Genomic DNA, 16932 nt, shown 5'->3' with positions numbered 1-16932 from the left:
AACTATCCCTTTAACTTGTATTTAATATTCTTTTAATAGAGTCAGTATGTGCCTTGTAACATACATCCAGTAGTGCTAATTGTTTTTGTTTTGTTTTTTTATTCATGAATACCTCACTAAAGACATGAGCAGCAAGAGTAATGCATGACTCTATACTTTTAATGTTACACTGATCGACTTGCTGAGAAGATTCAAGCTATGCATGTCCTATGCCATATGTTTATGAATTAAATGTCATGCTTGTTTTTTAAACTGTAAGATGAGATGCAATTCATAATGAGTTTTATTTGACCAGATCTTAAGGATAAGATAGAAATCGCAAATCATTTTTTGCATTAAGGTTTGCTCAGTTTAATTTGTCCTACTATAGCATCTCATGTCATTTCAATACAACAGTATGAATATATGAAACACTGATTACAGAGCCGAGGGATGTGCATATTTCATAGATTTTCTCTTTTTGCCACTAAAACGGTTGTATAGATGTGACCAAAATGAACTGATATAGTATTCCCCCACTGTGAAATATGACTTTAACTATTACAGTCGAATTTTAAGATCTTGTAAAGTTTTACTGTGCCATAAGTCGAATGACTAAATCTATATTTTGTATTGTTTCTTACTTTCCTGTATATCAAATCAGAAGTAATTAAAACCTCTCACTTGGATGTAGACAGCTGTATCTGATCATATTCTGCTATCATTCGGTGTGTGTGTTTGTGATGTTTGGTTACGTCACATTTATTTAACATGTACTGTATTCTTGGGGTTCGAAGCCACATGAATAAACTGTCTCTACACTGAAGCGTTTCTGTTTATTTTATGACCCTGAAAGAAAATACATTTGATTCTTGCCAGAAGATCTAAAAATCAAAGCCATTATTGTCCGTACTAAAAAGCTTAGTGCGTATAAGAAGCTCAAAACCTTGATCATTCAGAAATCTAAATATATATTTGGGAGAAGATTAAACATTGTCTGTGACATCTGTGATTTAACTAGAGTAACTCGAAACACCTCCTGCTTTCAAATCAAGTTGAGATTGGTGGATGGTTCTTAATTTATGACGATAAGCATATTCAAATATAAACTACAAGAACTGAATGGTGTTTTGCACGCTGTGCATCATTTGACCTGTGTTTTAATCGCACAGTAAGCTGCTCTCAGGACATTTTGGGTCCACATCCCCCAGTAAGGCAGAATGAAGGGCAAATCAGTCACTCGCCTCTCAAGAAGTGTCCATAAATGCTCTGCCACGAACTGATTGCCTTTATCAGAGAGATGAAGTCCGTCCGAAAGATACACGGAGAAATCCTTAGGAGAAAATAACTAATTGTTGGTATTCTGGTTCTGATTTTTATGTTAATTCACTAATTCACATGCATGTTACCTGTCCGTCTTTTTGCATGAGTGTCCAGAGATCTAGAACATCCACACCAGACTGTCCAGCAGCCTGAAAGCAGGCCTGTGCGTACTGACCAGCCACAGAGTTCAGCCGATTCAGAGCAGAACCTTTAAAAAAAAAAAAGAGCATTTAAACACGCCACATGCCATATTCATTGTGTGTGTGTGTGTGTGTGTGTGTGAGCGAGATAAAGAGACTGGAGCTATCACTGTAACTAAATACTTAAGTTCTGCTTGCTCCACACACTATATATACTGCCAAGTCATTTTTAAAAATAGTATGTGAAACAGTATGCAGCAATACTTGTTTCATATAATTTGCTACAGTGTTGTCACATGACACTGCAAAGTTACATGTTTAATGAAGTGATCTGGTTATAATTTAAATTAAGAATCCAGCATGATGACCATATTTGATCTATTTGTTCAGACTGTTTAGAATAAACTTCATTATTTTAATTCATTAAAATGAATGAGGGCATATGATTGCAGTATAGAATACTACTTTACAACATTGCATACTATTTCACATCCTATTTTCGAACACTACGCTGTGCAGCATGCAGTACACTAGTATTGAAAACAGCCTAACTTCGGGAGGTGTGTCACATTTTAGCAAGCACTCTTTCTCCCAGGCGGCTTCTTGAAGTGGTGGCGGTGTGATGAAGATGATCTTGTCATTGGACACCCCTGTAGACAGCAGATATTTGACAATATCTTTTAAATTCTCCGTGAACTCCTGGAGAGGCACGTGCTGCGCGGGGTTCTTGTCTAGAAAGAAACGTGTGTAAGTGTCTCATAGATAGTATCGCTGCCGCTGGAGATTAGATCTTGAAATGTGAAACGTGAAATGTTCTTGCCTTCCAATGCGCAATCATTAGCGCCGAAGAAGACGGTCAAAGCCGCGATAGGAGCCTCAGAAATGGGCACGATGCGAGGAAGCACAAGCTTAGCCCACCGTGTGTTGTAACCCGACAAGCCTCTGTTTACCACGTCGCATTTTCTAATAAATGAAAGGGATGATAAAATCAACAGCCACAGCGGTATGAATGCAATAATACATTCGTGCGGTCATAAAATCTGTACCTTGCGAGTTTATGAGAGATTTCGGATCCCCATCCGTTCGCTTGAAACGCAAACTGAAACAAAAACACGGCATGTAAGGGTAAAGAACAAACCCCAAAGTGCCCTGTGTCCCAGATTGTTACCTGTGTTATTGAGTCGCCGAAGAGAATGACTTGGGGCCATATAACTTTCTTTAGTGTCGACATTAGGGCTGGGAATCGATTCTTTCCTAGGCGTTGGGAATTGAGAGTCGACTCCAAAGGTTGGAATCGATTCCATCAAGGGCAATCGACTCCTCATTCAGAGTATTTTTCAGTTCAACAAAGCTTATCTATGGGTGTCTCTCTAACGGAAGGCTACATCCGACAAAGGCTGCATACGTTTAAATTCATAATATATATGTTCAATAAACATATATATATATATATATATATATATAATTGAAAATAATCTTATTGAAAATAATAAAAATAATATTGAAAATAATATATATATATAAACGATTCAGAGGTTATTTTACGGTGGAACTGGCTTGTCCACAATTTTGAGCGCTGCATGAACGAATAGATCATGACGTCACTGAGGATCTTGATCTTATTACCATCTAAAATGTTTTTTTTTTTTTTTTTTTTAAACATTTCTATCAGCCAATGATAATTATAAATAATACGTCACGAGCATAGATCAGTGGACGAGAGCGCATCTGATTCACAGAGCTCTATCAGTCATTAATGTTCTGGTTATTTTGTTTCAGTGTACGGTTTGTTAATATTGTGCAAAGTATACAAAGTAAACTTCATCATTCAGCTGAACTGTGCACATTTATTGTAGACACTTCATATCTTATTTAATTCATGCGATAAACGCATGTCCCTGCTGAGCTGGGCTATGACTAATTTCACGGGCAAAGCTGAAAAAACTAAAGTTTTCGTATCGTCAATTTATTTTGTTTTCAGCTTCATATTATAGGAAGGATACATTATACGACCTATCCTGCAGTCATCATGGTGAGATTAGGTTCCTTTTAATCTAAAAAAAGAATTGCAATGTGGTGCTTCGTTTGTAAACGACTCAGGGTTTGAATCTTTGAATCGTTCGTTTCCACGCACTGAACGCTTTGCGCGCGCCGATAGATGGCTTGAGAACGCGACCACTTACAATTAATTAAATAAATAAACAAACCCTATAGCGTGCTTTTATATATATACATATATGGTGTCCGTATATTCTAAACATAGCCATTTACTATTTATTAAATAAATATCCGTAAAGTGTGTAATTCAGTCTATTCTAAACATGGCAATTTACTGTTATAAATAAAAAATAATTGTTTATTAACTAAGGGGCCGGGGCCCACCAGGGGACCTCAGCAAACATCCAATGACTTAAAAGAAGACAAAACAAGCATTAAAAGGATGACATAACAAAAAAAAAATCAAGATAGGCCTTTTCTTATTTTAGCCCTCAATAAGTCTTGAAAAACCTGGTTATAAAAGGAAAACTAATGATTAAAACTGCGATTTCTAGACCCGGAAATGTAATGTAAATGAATAGAATCTTCTTCATAATAATATACATGTTTCTAGTCATGCCAAGCAGTAATGCCAATGACAATAACAAATAAATATAAGCTGTATACATGCCATACTATTTATTTATTTATTAAATTGGAAGATGATCTGTTTTGTATGGACTCCATTCTAAGCTACTTGATATTTAATAAATGAGTAAATAAATACATAGGCTAGATTATTTAGAGTTTACAGTTAGTAAGCTAATATCAGTTCTAAACATATCCATGTCTGCTATTTTGAAATATATAAGGTAATATACTATGCAGGATTTTATGGAAGCCCGTTTCTGCCACTAAATAAAAAATAAAACAAGGTAATTGCACATTTTTATCTCACAATCTTTGGCAAGTTCATATTACAAGAGTTCTCAGAATTGCAAGTTCATATCTTTCAGTTCTGACTTTATAACACGCAATTCTGATATTTTTTCTCTGAATTGCGAGTTTATATCTCACATTTCTGACTTTACAACTCGCAATTTTGACTTAATAACTCACAGTTGCGAGTATATATATCACACAATTCTGACTATAACTGGCAATTGAAGTCAGAATTGTGAGCTAAAAAGTTGCAATTACCTTATTTTATTTTTTATTTAGTGGTGGAAGCGGGCTTCCATAGTATTTAGTAGTAGGCACGTTGTAAATTCAAATTGTTAAAGGGAAAGTTCACCCAGAAATTTGAATTCTGTCATTAATTACTCACCCTCAAGTCATTCCAAACCTGTAAGACCTTCGTTCTGCTGTGGCTCAATTTAAATTTTGCGAAGCTATGAGAATACTTTTTGTGCACAAAGAAAACAAAAATAACAACTTCAACTTCATTCAAAAGTTCTTCTCTCCGAGTTACCGTCTTCCACCATTTTGGAGAGTACCATGAAACATGAGTGTGATTTCCAATTAAAATGTTCAGGGGAAAGTGTACGTCGTACATACGTCGTGGTGCTCTCCAAAATGCCAGAAGAAGGTAACTCGTGGGGGGGTGGGGGGGATTGAGGGGGGGATTGTTAAAAATATATATGTTATTTTAGTTTTCTTTTAAACGTACAGTATGGGATTTTTGGCCACCAGGGGTCACTCAATCAAAATAATAACATAAGACGTACTTTGATGACGTCGGGAAAGAGCGTGGGCTCATGGGAGTTTTTGTCATTGGAACACGCGCTCTGTCGCTCCCCACATTCTGCACTCATTCTAACTTAGTATTTTGACAATCACGTCTTTTCGAACGGAGAGATATATGAATGATCAGACCCCTATCAAATCAATATTCCATCTAGCTAGTAGTAATATATGTTAAAAAAACACGGCCGTCTTTCGTTAATAATTATAATTACGTTTATACTATGATATCGAACAAGATAGTGAACTGCATTTGAAGCTACTTTATCCAGCTAGATGTAGAACAAATGTGGTACTATACACGAGAGCTAGTCCATCTGCGTTTTACACAAGCTCCAATATTTACCCGTGTCTTGTTTCCTCTCTTGTCCCAAAACCTTCTCAGGTCATTTATTTCACCCGTACGTTTGCGCTCCACAGAACGTGCAGGGCAAAGCATAATCATGATCCATAACTAAGTTATTGATTGAGGTATAAATACTAATATAAACAATATAAATATAAAATATAATAGTCTCGATCAAGGCTAGCTACTACTTTTTCTTTTTCGTCTCTTCTTTGCTTCTGTTCACCTTTGTATTTGGCCTTCCGCCGGGTTCCGCAGGAAGTTAGATAAACTAGAGGGGTCAAAGGTTATATGACGCCATAGACGGGCGACAAAACGGAAATAAAGAAACGTGCCGTGTCTTCTAATTAAACTATAATTTTCTCCGAATTTGAAAGTTTGTGGAAACTGTTGGGATAATGTAAGTACACAATTAAAAAAATATATATAACATAGATATAGTGATTTCTGCTATTTTTAAAGCAGAAAAATTACATATTGTGCCTTTAATAAAAAGTATTCTCGTAGCTTTGCAAAAGTTGAGACACTGATATCACATGGACTGTTTTACCGTTGTCCTTACTACCTTTCTGGGTCTGGAACATTTCAGTTGCGTTACTGTCTATGCAGGGTCAGAGAGCTCTCCAACTTCATCAAAAATATCTTAATTTTTTTTGTTTCGAAGATTAACGGAGGTCTTGCGGGTTTGGAAGGACATGAGGGTGGGTAAATTAATGACAGAGTTTTCATTCTGGGGCGAACTGTCCCTTTAATCCGATGTAAACACAGCATTTACTATCGTGCGGTCCCTTTAAGAAGTGCTGGGTGGAGCCGTACAGGAAGTGAAGTGTCAACGCAAGTCTCGCCAAAACAGAGCGAGCCGCCGACCGCTGCGTTGATGAACCTACCTATTAATAATCATCACACATCTGCATAGTGAGCTCAAAATAGAGGTATGCCAAGTGTGCTTGTTTACCAAGTTCAAATTCTCTATATTTAATTGTAGAGATGCCAATAAACGACCAAATAAGAGCCCTTTGCGCTCGCATTAGTCAAGTTGGACGTGGGGTGCTGCTGAGTGTTTATCCTAGCAACGGGGTTCCGTTACTTTCCGCGGGGATTTAATTAACAATGGGCTTGCGGCTCAGAAGAAGTCATAGTTGAGTGACTCGGAAAGCTACTCTAAGTTTGGCACCATTTTTTGGGGGGGGGCGTGGGCTCGTGCAGTGTCCTGAACCCCAGAACACGCTGTTTGTCATACTCTAAAAGCCAGTGTTTTTCTTAACGAAATATGTCTATTATATCTGAACAGAAGTACTACATGAGGAACCTTGTTAGTTGTGTATTATTTTTTAACTGTTAAGAATTTTAAAAAGTGATTTAATCAATGATGTGATGTATTGCGATATTATTTTATAATGAAGGAATAATAGTTATTTGAGCCAGAATACTTTTTGTCAGAAAATATCATATTAATAGTATTTATAAAGCAGTTATCTAATTGTAAAATAACTTGCTTTTATTATGTTAGTAGAATATTTTATTTATTTATTTTACAATAAGTCTGATTCCTATGGAAGATGTTTCTGTCACGGGTTAAAAAAAATAAGGTAAATAAAAAAAGTCAGAATTGTGAGAGATTTATTCAAACTTGCATTTCTACGGCGGAAAAGTTTTCTGAAGTTTTGCAGTTCTGAGTTTCGCAATTCAGATTTTATAGCTCACAATTCAGACGTTTTATTTTTTCTTTTCAAAATTGCATGAAAAAAGAAATAATTGTGAGAAATAAAATCAGACCTGCAAAAATAAACATAATATTATAACATTCATATTTAATGGAATCAATCTTCCCTAAGTTCCTAGTATCAAATAATATCAAATATAAGTTATTTCCTGAGAATGGGTCAAAAATAATTTTTTCAAGGCCTGGAAGAACATTATTATTATTTTCCTTTTCATATTTGTTTCAATATTTTTTCATATGTATGCTCTTTTCTAAAATATTTCATTGGCTAGCATATTGTACTTTCTCTTTAGTGTTATCAGTGTCAAATTGTACACTGTGTTAAGCATAAATTCTTACAAAAATTAGCACCTGACATTCAAATGGAAATCTACCAAAGAAAAAAAGAAAACATTGGTCAAACAGTGGACGAACCTTGAAAGAATCGTGTAATTTAAATATTTGTTCTTTGATTAAAACCCATATTTACAGGAGACTATAGGTTTCTAAGATGATTTTGTTGAGTTGATACAGTACTAATGCTGCTGAATGTCCCCAGACTTTGTTACCATCTGCTGGGAGGCTGGAGACCTGCAGCGCTGGCGTCATGGTGAAGGATGTTTCGAAAGGTCAAGAAGCGCAACAGCAGCAGCAGCTCCCAGAGCAGTGAGGTCAGCACTAAAAGCAAGGTGGGGTTACCAGCAGTCATTCAGTGCATACATCATAAACAGATATTAGATGAATTTCCATTTGACTTCAGCCATTCTATCTGCTGATGAACTCTAATCTCCCTTTATCCAGTCAGTAGATTCCAGTTTGGGAGGCCTGTCTAGGTCCAGCACAGTCGCCAGTCTCGATACAGACTCCACCAAGAGCTCAAGTTAGTCCTCGCTGAAACATCTAGAAACTTGTGTGTGTACATTTTAGACCCTGACTAGTTCCTGACCTTGTTGTTGAACCCTCAGGTAACGCCGTGTCTGACACCTGTGCTGAGTTCAGAGTCAAGTATGTGGGAGCCATCGAGAAGCTGCAGTTTGAGATGAGCAAGACCCTGCAGGAGCCGCTAGACCTGATCAACTACATCGATGCGGCTCAGGTAAGGATCTACAAAAGGGGACCACTAGATGTTTGAACTCTTAAAGCAATAGTTCACTCAAAACATGGAAATTCGCTTAAAATTTATTCGGCCTCAGGCCATCCGAGATTTTGGTGAGTTTGTTTCTTCATCGAAACAGGTTTGGAGAAATTTGGCATCACATCACTTGCTCACCAGTGGACTCCTGCAGTGAATGGGTGCCGCCAGAATGAGCTGATAAAAACATCACCGTAATCCACATGACTCAAAACCATTCAGTAACATCTTGTGAAGTGAAACGCTGCATGTTTTTGCGAAACAAATCGATCAAAATCCAGCTAAAATATAAGTCCATTATCCCTAAGATTGTTGAAGAGGTTATTCCGTCTTAATCAAGAGAAATATGCACAAAAACAGCCCAAAACAATTCTAAGCAAATATGTCCGTGCATTTTGATGTGAGAGAGGACAACATATAATGGATTCTTTTACTGGAGAAAGCAGACTTCTTTTGGATCATACACTCTAACATAAACCAGAAGTGAAAACTTCTTGATGGATTTGTTTCTTACAAATGCACAGCTTTTCACTTTACAAGATGTTAATTGGTGGACTGGAGTCTATAATCCACACTATAATGTGGATTATAGTGTTGTTTGTATCAGCTGTTTGGACTCTCATTCTGACGGCACCCATTCACTGCAGAGGATCTCCTTCAAATCTCTCCTCTTCATGTTTGATAGTCATGTTTAGTAAATCAGTAACCTTTCAGCAGCGAAGTATTTGTTTAATCTAGCAACCTTTGTGTCATGTGACCACTTTACTGTTGTAGAAGCCATAATTCTTATGATTTTAGGTTGATGTTGAACTATATTTTGAAATCTGTTTCTCCTGGGCTAGAGGAGAGGTGCAAAGTGCCCCCACTGATTATAAAGCGGATATTAAATCGTTATTATACTATTATGCATTGAGTCTGAAGCTGTTTAAAAACTTTGATTATATCTCATGTATTCACTTTTAAGCAAGATGGAAAACTGCCGTTTGTGCCTGGAGATGAGGAGATGATTCTGAGAGTGTCTAAGTATGGAGTTAAAGTGGCCTCATTGGACCAGTGTGTGAGTTCATTCAACTGAATGATTTGGCTCTTTTTTTTTTAAATATATATATATATATATATACACACACACACATCAAATATAGGAGCATATGATAGCATTTAGATTCATAATCACAAAATAATAATAATTGTGTGGAGCTGAAACAGAACATTACCCACTCATCATTCCACAGTGCTGTACTCTGAAATAATGGCATGGCTGTGTTTCTCTCAGGATCTGATTGATTATTGATTCTCTGTCTTCTCAGGATGTGCTGCACCGTCACCCGCTCTACCTGATTGTACGTATGCTTTGCTATGATGATGGTCTGGGTGCTGGAAAAAACCTGCTGGCGCTGAAGACCACAGATGCAGAGCAGCAGGAGTGCAGCATCTGGGTGTATCAGTGCAGCAGTGCGGTAAGACCTCAAGACAGGAAGTGTCAAGCATGATAAGCCTAGATCTGGACAGTGTAGCAGAAAAAAAAATATTTCTGTATTTGTGGATTTGCTCTGAAATGGGTGACACACACACACACACACACACATACATCTTCTTTTTTGTAACTAATTCTATTTAAAATTATTAGGGCAAAAAAAAAGTAAGTACCCATATACCCAAAAGTAAGTAAAACGTCTAAAAGTAATCAAATTAACAAGGATTACTGATGTTAATATTCATTTATATAAAACTTTTTATATTTATACACAACAAACATTATTGACATGTATTTTACTCATTTATTTTTAATACATGTATTTTTTAACTGAGTGATGATGAATTGTTTAGTCAGACATCTACATCAATTAGTTGAAACTGACTATTTTACATATGTATTACATTATACTGTGTCTTTTATATTGATATTTATACTATAAACATACCAATTATACACTATTACTGTTCAAGGGATTTTTTTATGTATATAATATTTTTATGCTTACTAAGGCAGCATTTGTTTTCTTTTCTCAAAAATACAATAAACAGTAATATTACACGTTTCAAATTATTACAAATTGTATATATTATTTTAAAACGTAACATTAAAGACTGGTGTAATGATGCTGAAAATTCTTCATGATCCTTCAGAAAACATTTTAATATGGCGATTTGCTCACTAAACATTTCTTCTCCTCACGAATGTTGAAAAAGTTGTGCCGATAAATCTTATTGCTGTCACTTTTGATCAATTTAACACATTCTTTCTGAATACAAGTATTAATTTTGTTCAAAAACTGATCCAAACCTTTGAATTGCAGTGTGTAAAGAGCACTCACCTGTGGTGCTCTGTGAAAGTAACACATCATTTGTGCTCTACAGGAACAAGCCCAGGCCATCTGTAAAGTACTGTCCTCCTCCTTCGACTGTGCCCTGGCCTCAGGGAAGTCCTGAGGTCTGTTTGGGAGTGTTCCTGTTCTCCCACGCTCTCTGGTTCCTTCAGGAGAGGTGCCCTTTTTAAAAGCATCTGACAGAAATGCTGGAATTTATCTCACTTTGATAAATGTTAATACAGCTGATCGCTCTTTGTTCAGCATGAGAGGGCAGCCATCTCAACCACGTTTACACCAGATACATTAGTCCCAGCATCCTCTGCTCTTAACAGCCCCTCCCACCACAACCCGAAAGCCAAGTCTGTGTTGTGTCTATTTTTGTAACCTAATTTAATCTTATTTAATGTAAATATACAATAACCTCAGAGCACATTTCCCCACTATGGGCCAGTGAATCTGGGATTTGTTAGGCTCTAGTGGGATTTGTGTAAACCGTGGTACATTAATCTCAGTGTAAACACAAAGATGCTGTAAGAACTAAACCCTTTGCGTCCTTGATATGTACATGCCCCTCTTTTGTCGTCTTCCTGGTCCAGGTGGGATCAGTTGATACGGTACAATAAACAAATGGGAACAGAATGCATTTTCTTCTCGTTTTTCCCCCTCGTTTCCACTAGATGGCAGTGCTTTCATCCTGTTGAATAATAGGAGCGTTTTGAAACTATTCATATTTAATAACAACAACAGCTCCCTAATCGAGGAACAGAAAACCCAAATTCGTTTTAAACTACCCAAATAATGCAACACATGAGCACGGAATTCATTTGCAGGTTTTTAATTCCAGTTTTCCCATTTATTAGTACATATATTTATATATTAGCATCAATGATGTTTATGGTAAACAGGTGAATAGAGGTTGTTTCATCTTAGTTAAAAGTGTACTGTAACAGTCTTATCTAACAATACGTCAAAACATTATCAGTTTAGCTCTCTGTTTACAATTAAATATGCACAAAGCAAAGTCTACATTTATCTACAATCAGGTGCCGGCCGTATACAGTGAGCTGAACAGATAATTACAGGTCACTCCGGTCCGAGCTCAATCAAGACTAACATGACTTTAATTAAAAGTTACATAATAGACTCTATTAAGTTGCTCTGCAACCACATCAAACACCCATGACACAAAACGCTCTGCTGTGTTACTCCTGCACACAATTACAGATGGATGAGCATTTCAAAGCTTTAGAAAGGATTAAGAGAAGTGTTGTGAGGGGAAATGACATGAGGGATTTTAATTTCCCCTGGAATACAATTAGAGAGACGCAGCGTTATTACTGGTGCAGGGAACACCCATCTGGCCAACCCACGCTGAGAGACTCGGGGAACATCTCAAACTGTCACCTTGGAATCTGTTAAAAATGGATAGGTTTTGGAGATCTCAAGGTAAAAAAAAAAAACAAATGTTCAATGTTATTATTTTGTACACTGAAGAAAGGTAAGAGCATCTTAAAAGGATCATTCACCCAAAAAAGAAACATTGTCATTTGCTCTCCTTCATATTTCAAACCTTTTTATCTTCCACAGAACCAGCCAGGATAAATATTTTAAAATGTCAAGAGTGCTTTTTCCCATAATGACAACAAACCCGCCAAGCTCTTACAAAAAAGACAAGAATGACATTTTACATTTTTGTGCTAAATTGCAAGTACCCAGAACCCATGTGTTGGGACTAAAACAACATATGGGTAAGAATGTTATTCACTTAATATCTTCACCTTTGACTCATTCAAACTTGCTTTTGACTTTAATGTGACATGCTGTGCCAAGTCTGAAATCATTCGTTTATCAAGTTCGGTTCTCATAAAACTGGCTTGGCATGTCTTGACACAGCATGTTTAAACTGAATGGAATATGAGAACCACAGAAGATGATTTTCAGTGAATAACAAATTGATACTCTCCCTCATTCCAAATCAGTACGACTTTGTGAAACACAAAATGAGATTATTATTATTACTGAAAATAAGTTATTTTTGTCTTTACAATACAAGGCTCCAATGTTGTTTGGTTTCCACATTCTTCAAAATAGTTTTTGTGTTCCTTAGAATAAATAACTCATACAGGTTTGGAACGACATGAAAGTGTTTTGCTGAACAATCCATTTAAATACTAGTTTCTTCCTCGCACAAAGTTACAGTGGTTACTTCATTAGATTTGGAATAGAGGATTGACAGTACACAACACCCACAGTTCCTGTTATGAAAAAGCATTGTTTGAAAGAACATGAGGATAAACAAATGACCATACTTTCATTTTTGGTCTATCACTTTAAGAACGAACGAGCCAGTTGTTAAATGACAGCGTTCCACAGACCTCTGAAGGCAAACGGCCTGCACGCTTGAAGGAAGGTCTGCAAAAGATCATTCAAATCAATAAAAGCATCTAAATCAAGAACACAGAAGGACAGCTCTGAATTATAAATATCTATACAGAAATAAACCTCCTTGATGCTCCATTGCTCACTCTGGAGGCCACCGAATGTTCATGCAAACTGTCACGCTGCTCAAATCTCCCAGCAGGCACAGGGTCAAGATTACTTCCATTCAGTCTCCACGTCCCCTGTCCCTCAGCCAGCACAGAGCACTCATGTGTCTGTCTGTTTCTCGGTCTCTCTTGTCCACTCAGTGCACTTAAGATATTTCCCATGTGTGAGCAATGGCAGGCCTATTTATACACTCCGCACTGGGGCAGGGAGTGTGAAATGGGGACGTTGGACGGCTCTCGTAGCATATTCCTGGTTTAGCACCGTTGACTAAGCTCTTTTCCAACAGAGTACTCAAAAGTCAGCGATTCTCTGATTATCCTTCCGTCTTTCCTTGCCAATCATGGAACGTGGGCAAATAAGACCATTTTCACAGATCTGTGTACTTCAAAAACACATGTACGCTGTAGAGCCGTCTATATTAAAGGAATAAGGATGTGAATGGTTTCAGAGTAAAACCTTCATTTTGATGACATTTGTCATTAGAACTGTGGTAATGATAAAATAAGTTAAAAATGCATTTATTGCCTGTCATTCTGAATCATATCTGGTCCACAAACCAAAAACAAAAAGCGGTTATATTCCAGCGTCGCTCAAGCCAGGGATTTTGGAAGCTCAGTGAAGACACACAAGCCTCATGATTAAGGGGATGATGATGATGATGATGGTCAGCGAGGCCACACAGAAGCAGAGAAGTGCCGTCAACGGTCCAACTCAGTGTCTCTGATCTCTGAACTTCATTCCATGAAGAACTGCACGAATGTGACAGGAAATGCTCCTCTTCTCATTGGCTCTCCCTCTATGTGGCCCAGCTACAAAACAATCAGGAGAAAGTATGTTAGAAATATTCTTAAATCTGCCGTTGTACTACAAGTGTCCCGAGTTCGAATCCAAACTTGACCCCACTCCCCTCTCTCCAACTTTACTTAATAAAAGCAGAAATACAATCTTAAAAAAAATAAAAAACTCTGCATACAGTGGTGCACAAATATATATACACTGAATTTAACTTATAAAAACATTGTTTTTTTACACTCACATTTACCATCTCTATTCAATTTCAAGCTTATCTTGTAAAATAAAACTCAACTCAAATATATTTATTTCAGATATGAAATCCGGGCCAGCGCAGATAGCCTTGTGGGCAGTATGCAGTTGCGTTACAGCCATCCCGAGTTCAAATCCCGACTCAAGGACCTTTCATGATCCCTACACCCTCTCTCTCTCTTACTTCGCTTCCTGTCATCACTGCACTATCCTATCATAATTAAGGCAAGAAATAAATAATTTTTTTTACAACAGTATTCTTAACAACTGGCGAAAAAACTGAAATGGAAATGCATCTTGAACCCATTGATGTATGTAAATAGGACAGAAGTCACACAGGAACACATATTTGGCTCCGTGGAGAATGAATGACTAAACACGGCCAGTTTGGTGGAAAACATGCCGAGACACTGAACCCTCACTGAGTTTACTTATTAACAACCAGCCAGTTACAAGAAAGGAAATATGGTCAACAAACGTTTCCTCTCCGGTTCCCTCGCTCTTAATATTTGAAAGTGAGGTGTGTGTCATCACACTCACCCACCACTCCTGGTCCTCCTCACCATCCACCACGATCACCTCACCCTCAGAGAACGTCAGCTCGTCTGGGTTATCAGCCACACAGTTATACATGGCCTTCACACGCTTCGGCTTCTGTTTGCACAAAACGACATAATCTCATTCAATTGACCAGAAAGTGAAAGTAAAAACTGCATCTGATGCATAATGGCGCATATTCTCTCAAAGAATCTACTTCATTAATTTACTCCCTTAATTTCTCTTGTTGCCCAAACATAGTGAAAAAAATAAGAGGAACTGTATTTTGTGTTAAACAGGTTGTTTTTAAAAGTGGGTGCTTGAAATAAAGCTGCTCTTAATTTTCATTGATGACTGCAGTTTTAATAACTTCAATAATAGGCCTATAATTCAACCCGTTTTGAAAGACCTTTTTAAAAACATTTTCAATGAGAAACAAGCTAAAAGCCTGATTTTTTATTATCCTCAATTAATTTAATAATAAAAGTAAGTAACCTAAGCTAATAAGAAGAAGAATGTAACAGACCTACATTAAATGGAAATGCCAAATGCTCTTAAATTTGCCAATATTGTGGTTGAACATACCAGGTAAGTTTTCCTGGGCATGTGTGTAGCAGGCAGAGTTTGACCTGTGGTGTTTTGGGGGCCTCCAGGAACTTCTTTAGCTGTTCCACAGAAACAGGAAGTGACATCACAAATAGCTTTGCATTTTCACTACAACAATGGTCGCTAGGCTTTTATTAAATTAACACCAACTTACAGTCAACATGGTTTCTCTGACATCTACCTGGTCTCTCGATGGATCCGGAGCGCATCAGTGTGCTTTTACTGAAGGTTTTATCCGCGCTGCAACAAACAAGAACAGATGCTGGTAACACCATCAGTAATCGGAGTGACCTACTTGCCTGGTCCTCTGGCACTGTGTGCGTGAATGAGGACTTGACTTGGAATTAATGAGCTGGTAAAGCAGCATTTCCCTACAGGCGTTTTCCACCTCTGTGTTCAGATAAGGACACACTCACCTTTTACTGAAGTCAGACTCCACAAACACTACAGAAAGTTCTATGCAAGGACTAGCGGCTGTTGTTTTTTCAGAGTGCATGTGTGCGTGTGTTCACGGGTTGTTTAGTATTCTGACCTTGTAGACCGGTTGATGTTCTGCCCAGGAGGCCCCTGTCCGGGTTTGGGGTTTATAGTCATGGCCTCCATCATACTGCCAGTTTTAATCACAGGAGCTCCGCTGGTCACAAGAACTGCACAGAGATCGCCAAATAGCTGCCGTTACATGAAAGACCCTCACAACTAATAAAACAAGAACTTTTCACAGACGTTGCAATATTTCTGTGAAACATAATTGGTACCAGGAAGCCCATACCTGATGTTCCTTGACTATTATTATATAGTTATAACTAAATATTGCAGAGATAAACAACTAGAATTTATCCAAATTAAGATCTTAGCAATGAATATTACTAATTAAAAAAAAAATAGGTTTTGATATATTTGCGGTAAGAAACAAAATATCTTCATGGAACATGATTCTTTACTAATAACCTAATGATTTTTGGCATAAAAGAAAAAAAACAATAATTTTGTCCCTTACAATGATTTTTTTGCTATTTCTACAAATATACCCCAGCGACCTAAGACTGGTTTTGTGCCCCAGTGTCACACTGAAACGGAAATATATATATTTCTATTATTTTTAATAAATATTCAGCCTTTTTTGTTTTGTCTGTGTTGTCTTTAAATGCTGAGAACATGCGTGTTTTATTTTGTTGCTTGTTTTCAAATTAAGAAAATCCAATTAGGTATAAACATTAATAAAAAATATCATCATCATCATAATTACACTATTATTAAATTTTAGTGTTTTATGAAATTCAATTTCTTTTATAGGGAAACTATAGTTCCTATATTTCTTGATATTTCCACATTTTTGGCCTATGTAGACAAAACATGGTTGACACATTTTTAGAAATTAAAGATACTGCTATTATTGTCGGCTTTAATAGTTTTTATACAGTTGATTTATAGCTGAATATATATAGCACTGAGCATAACTAGAATAATTTAATAATAATAAAACATTTAAAATATACTGATATTAATTATGCTTGTTGGCTTTTTTAACTTTTAACATCATGTTATTT

General features: G+C 36.9%; 3 protein-coding genes across 3 annotated transcripts in view; 1 reads left to right on the top strand and 2 right to left on the bottom strand.

Moving 5' to 3' along the window:
• Nucleotides 1-311: 311 nt before the first annotated feature.
• On the bottom strand, nt 312-2682 carry LOC132112907 (isoamyl acetate-hydrolyzing esterase 1 homolog). Its single transcript, XM_059520644.1, has 6 exons — nt 2611-2682; nt 2489-2541; nt 2263-2405; nt 2012-2173; nt 1389-1510; nt 312-1312 (listed from the first exon to the last, which is right to left on the bottom strand). The coding sequence occupies exons 1-6, from the start codon at nt 2671-2673 to the stop codon at nt 1124-1126; spliced, it is 732 nt and encodes a 243-aa protein (XP_059376627.1). The 5' UTR covers nt 2674-2682; the 3' UTR covers nt 312-1123.
• A 3612-nt stretch (nt 2683-6294) lies between these two features.
• LOC132112906 (integrin beta-1-binding protein 1-like) lies at nt 6295-11290 on the top strand. The gene is made up of 7 exons (XM_059520643.1): nt 6295-6440; nt 7770-7899; nt 8012-8090; nt 8176-8306; nt 9307-9399; nt 9650-9799; nt 10701-11290. Exons 2-7 carry the CDS (start codon nt 7828-7830, stop codon nt 10770-10772), a joined length of 597 nt encoding a protein of 198 aa, XP_059376626.1. The 5' UTR covers nt 6295-6440; nt 7770-7827; the 3' UTR covers nt 10773-11290.
• A 180-nt stretch (nt 11291-11470) lies between these two features.
• The window catches only part of LOC132112905 (arf-GAP with SH3 domain, ANK repeat and PH domain-containing protein 2-like), a 74894-nt gene continuing 69432 nt past the window's right edge, over nt 11471-16932 (bottom strand). Inside the window, exons 24-28 of the mRNA XM_059520642.1 lie at nt 15918-16032; nt 15540-15625; nt 15365-15444; nt 14783-14896; nt 11471-14007 (exon numbers count right to left, since the gene is read on the bottom strand). Coding sequence (XP_059376625.1) covers nt 13933-14007; nt 14783-14896; nt 15365-15444; nt 15540-15625; nt 15918-16032 — 470 coding nt within the window. The 3' untranslated portion in view covers nt 11471-13932. The remainder of the gene's footprint in view (nt 14008-14782; nt 14897-15364; nt 15445-15539; nt 15626-15917; nt 16033-16932) is intronic.

The sequence above is a fragment of the Carassius carassius genome, chromosome 32 (genome assembly GCF_963082965.1).
Source record: "Carassius carassius chromosome 32, fCarCar2.1, whole genome shotgun sequence".
In the NCBI taxonomy this organism is placed as follows: domain Eukaryota; kingdom Metazoa; phylum Chordata; class Actinopteri; order Cypriniformes; family Cyprinidae; genus Carassius; species Carassius carassius.
Note: the sequence above shows the minus strand (reverse complement) of the source record. Positions and strands in the feature narration are given on the sequence as shown.

Bases quoted from the DNA above. Each gene is read 5' to 3' on its own strand.
- LOC132112907 (XM_059520644.1), bottom strand. From the start codon at position 2,673: ATGTCGACACTAAAGAAAGTTATATGGCCCCAAGTCATTCTCTTCGGC. The intron at 2,542-2,610 runs GTAACAATCTGG...TTTTTGTTTCAG, and splicing joins TCGGCGACTCAATAACACAG to TTTGCGTTTCAAGCGAACGG. The intron at 2,174-2,262 runs GCAAGAACATTT...GTTTCTTTCTAG, and splicing joins TAATGATTGCGCATTGGAAG to ACAAGAACCCCGCGCAGCAC.
- LOC132112906 (XM_059520643.1), top strand. From the start codon at position 7,828: ATGTTTCGAAAGGTCAAGAAGCGCAACAGCAGCAGCAGCTCCCAGAGC. The intron at 7,900-8,011 runs GTGGGGTTACCA...CCCTTTATCCAG, and splicing joins AGGTCAGCACTAAAAGCAAG to TCAGTAGATTCCAGTTTGGG. The intron at 9,800-10,700 runs GTAAGACCTCAA...TGTGCTCTACAG, and splicing joins TGTATCAGTGCAGCAGTGCG to GAACAAGCCCAGGCCATCTG.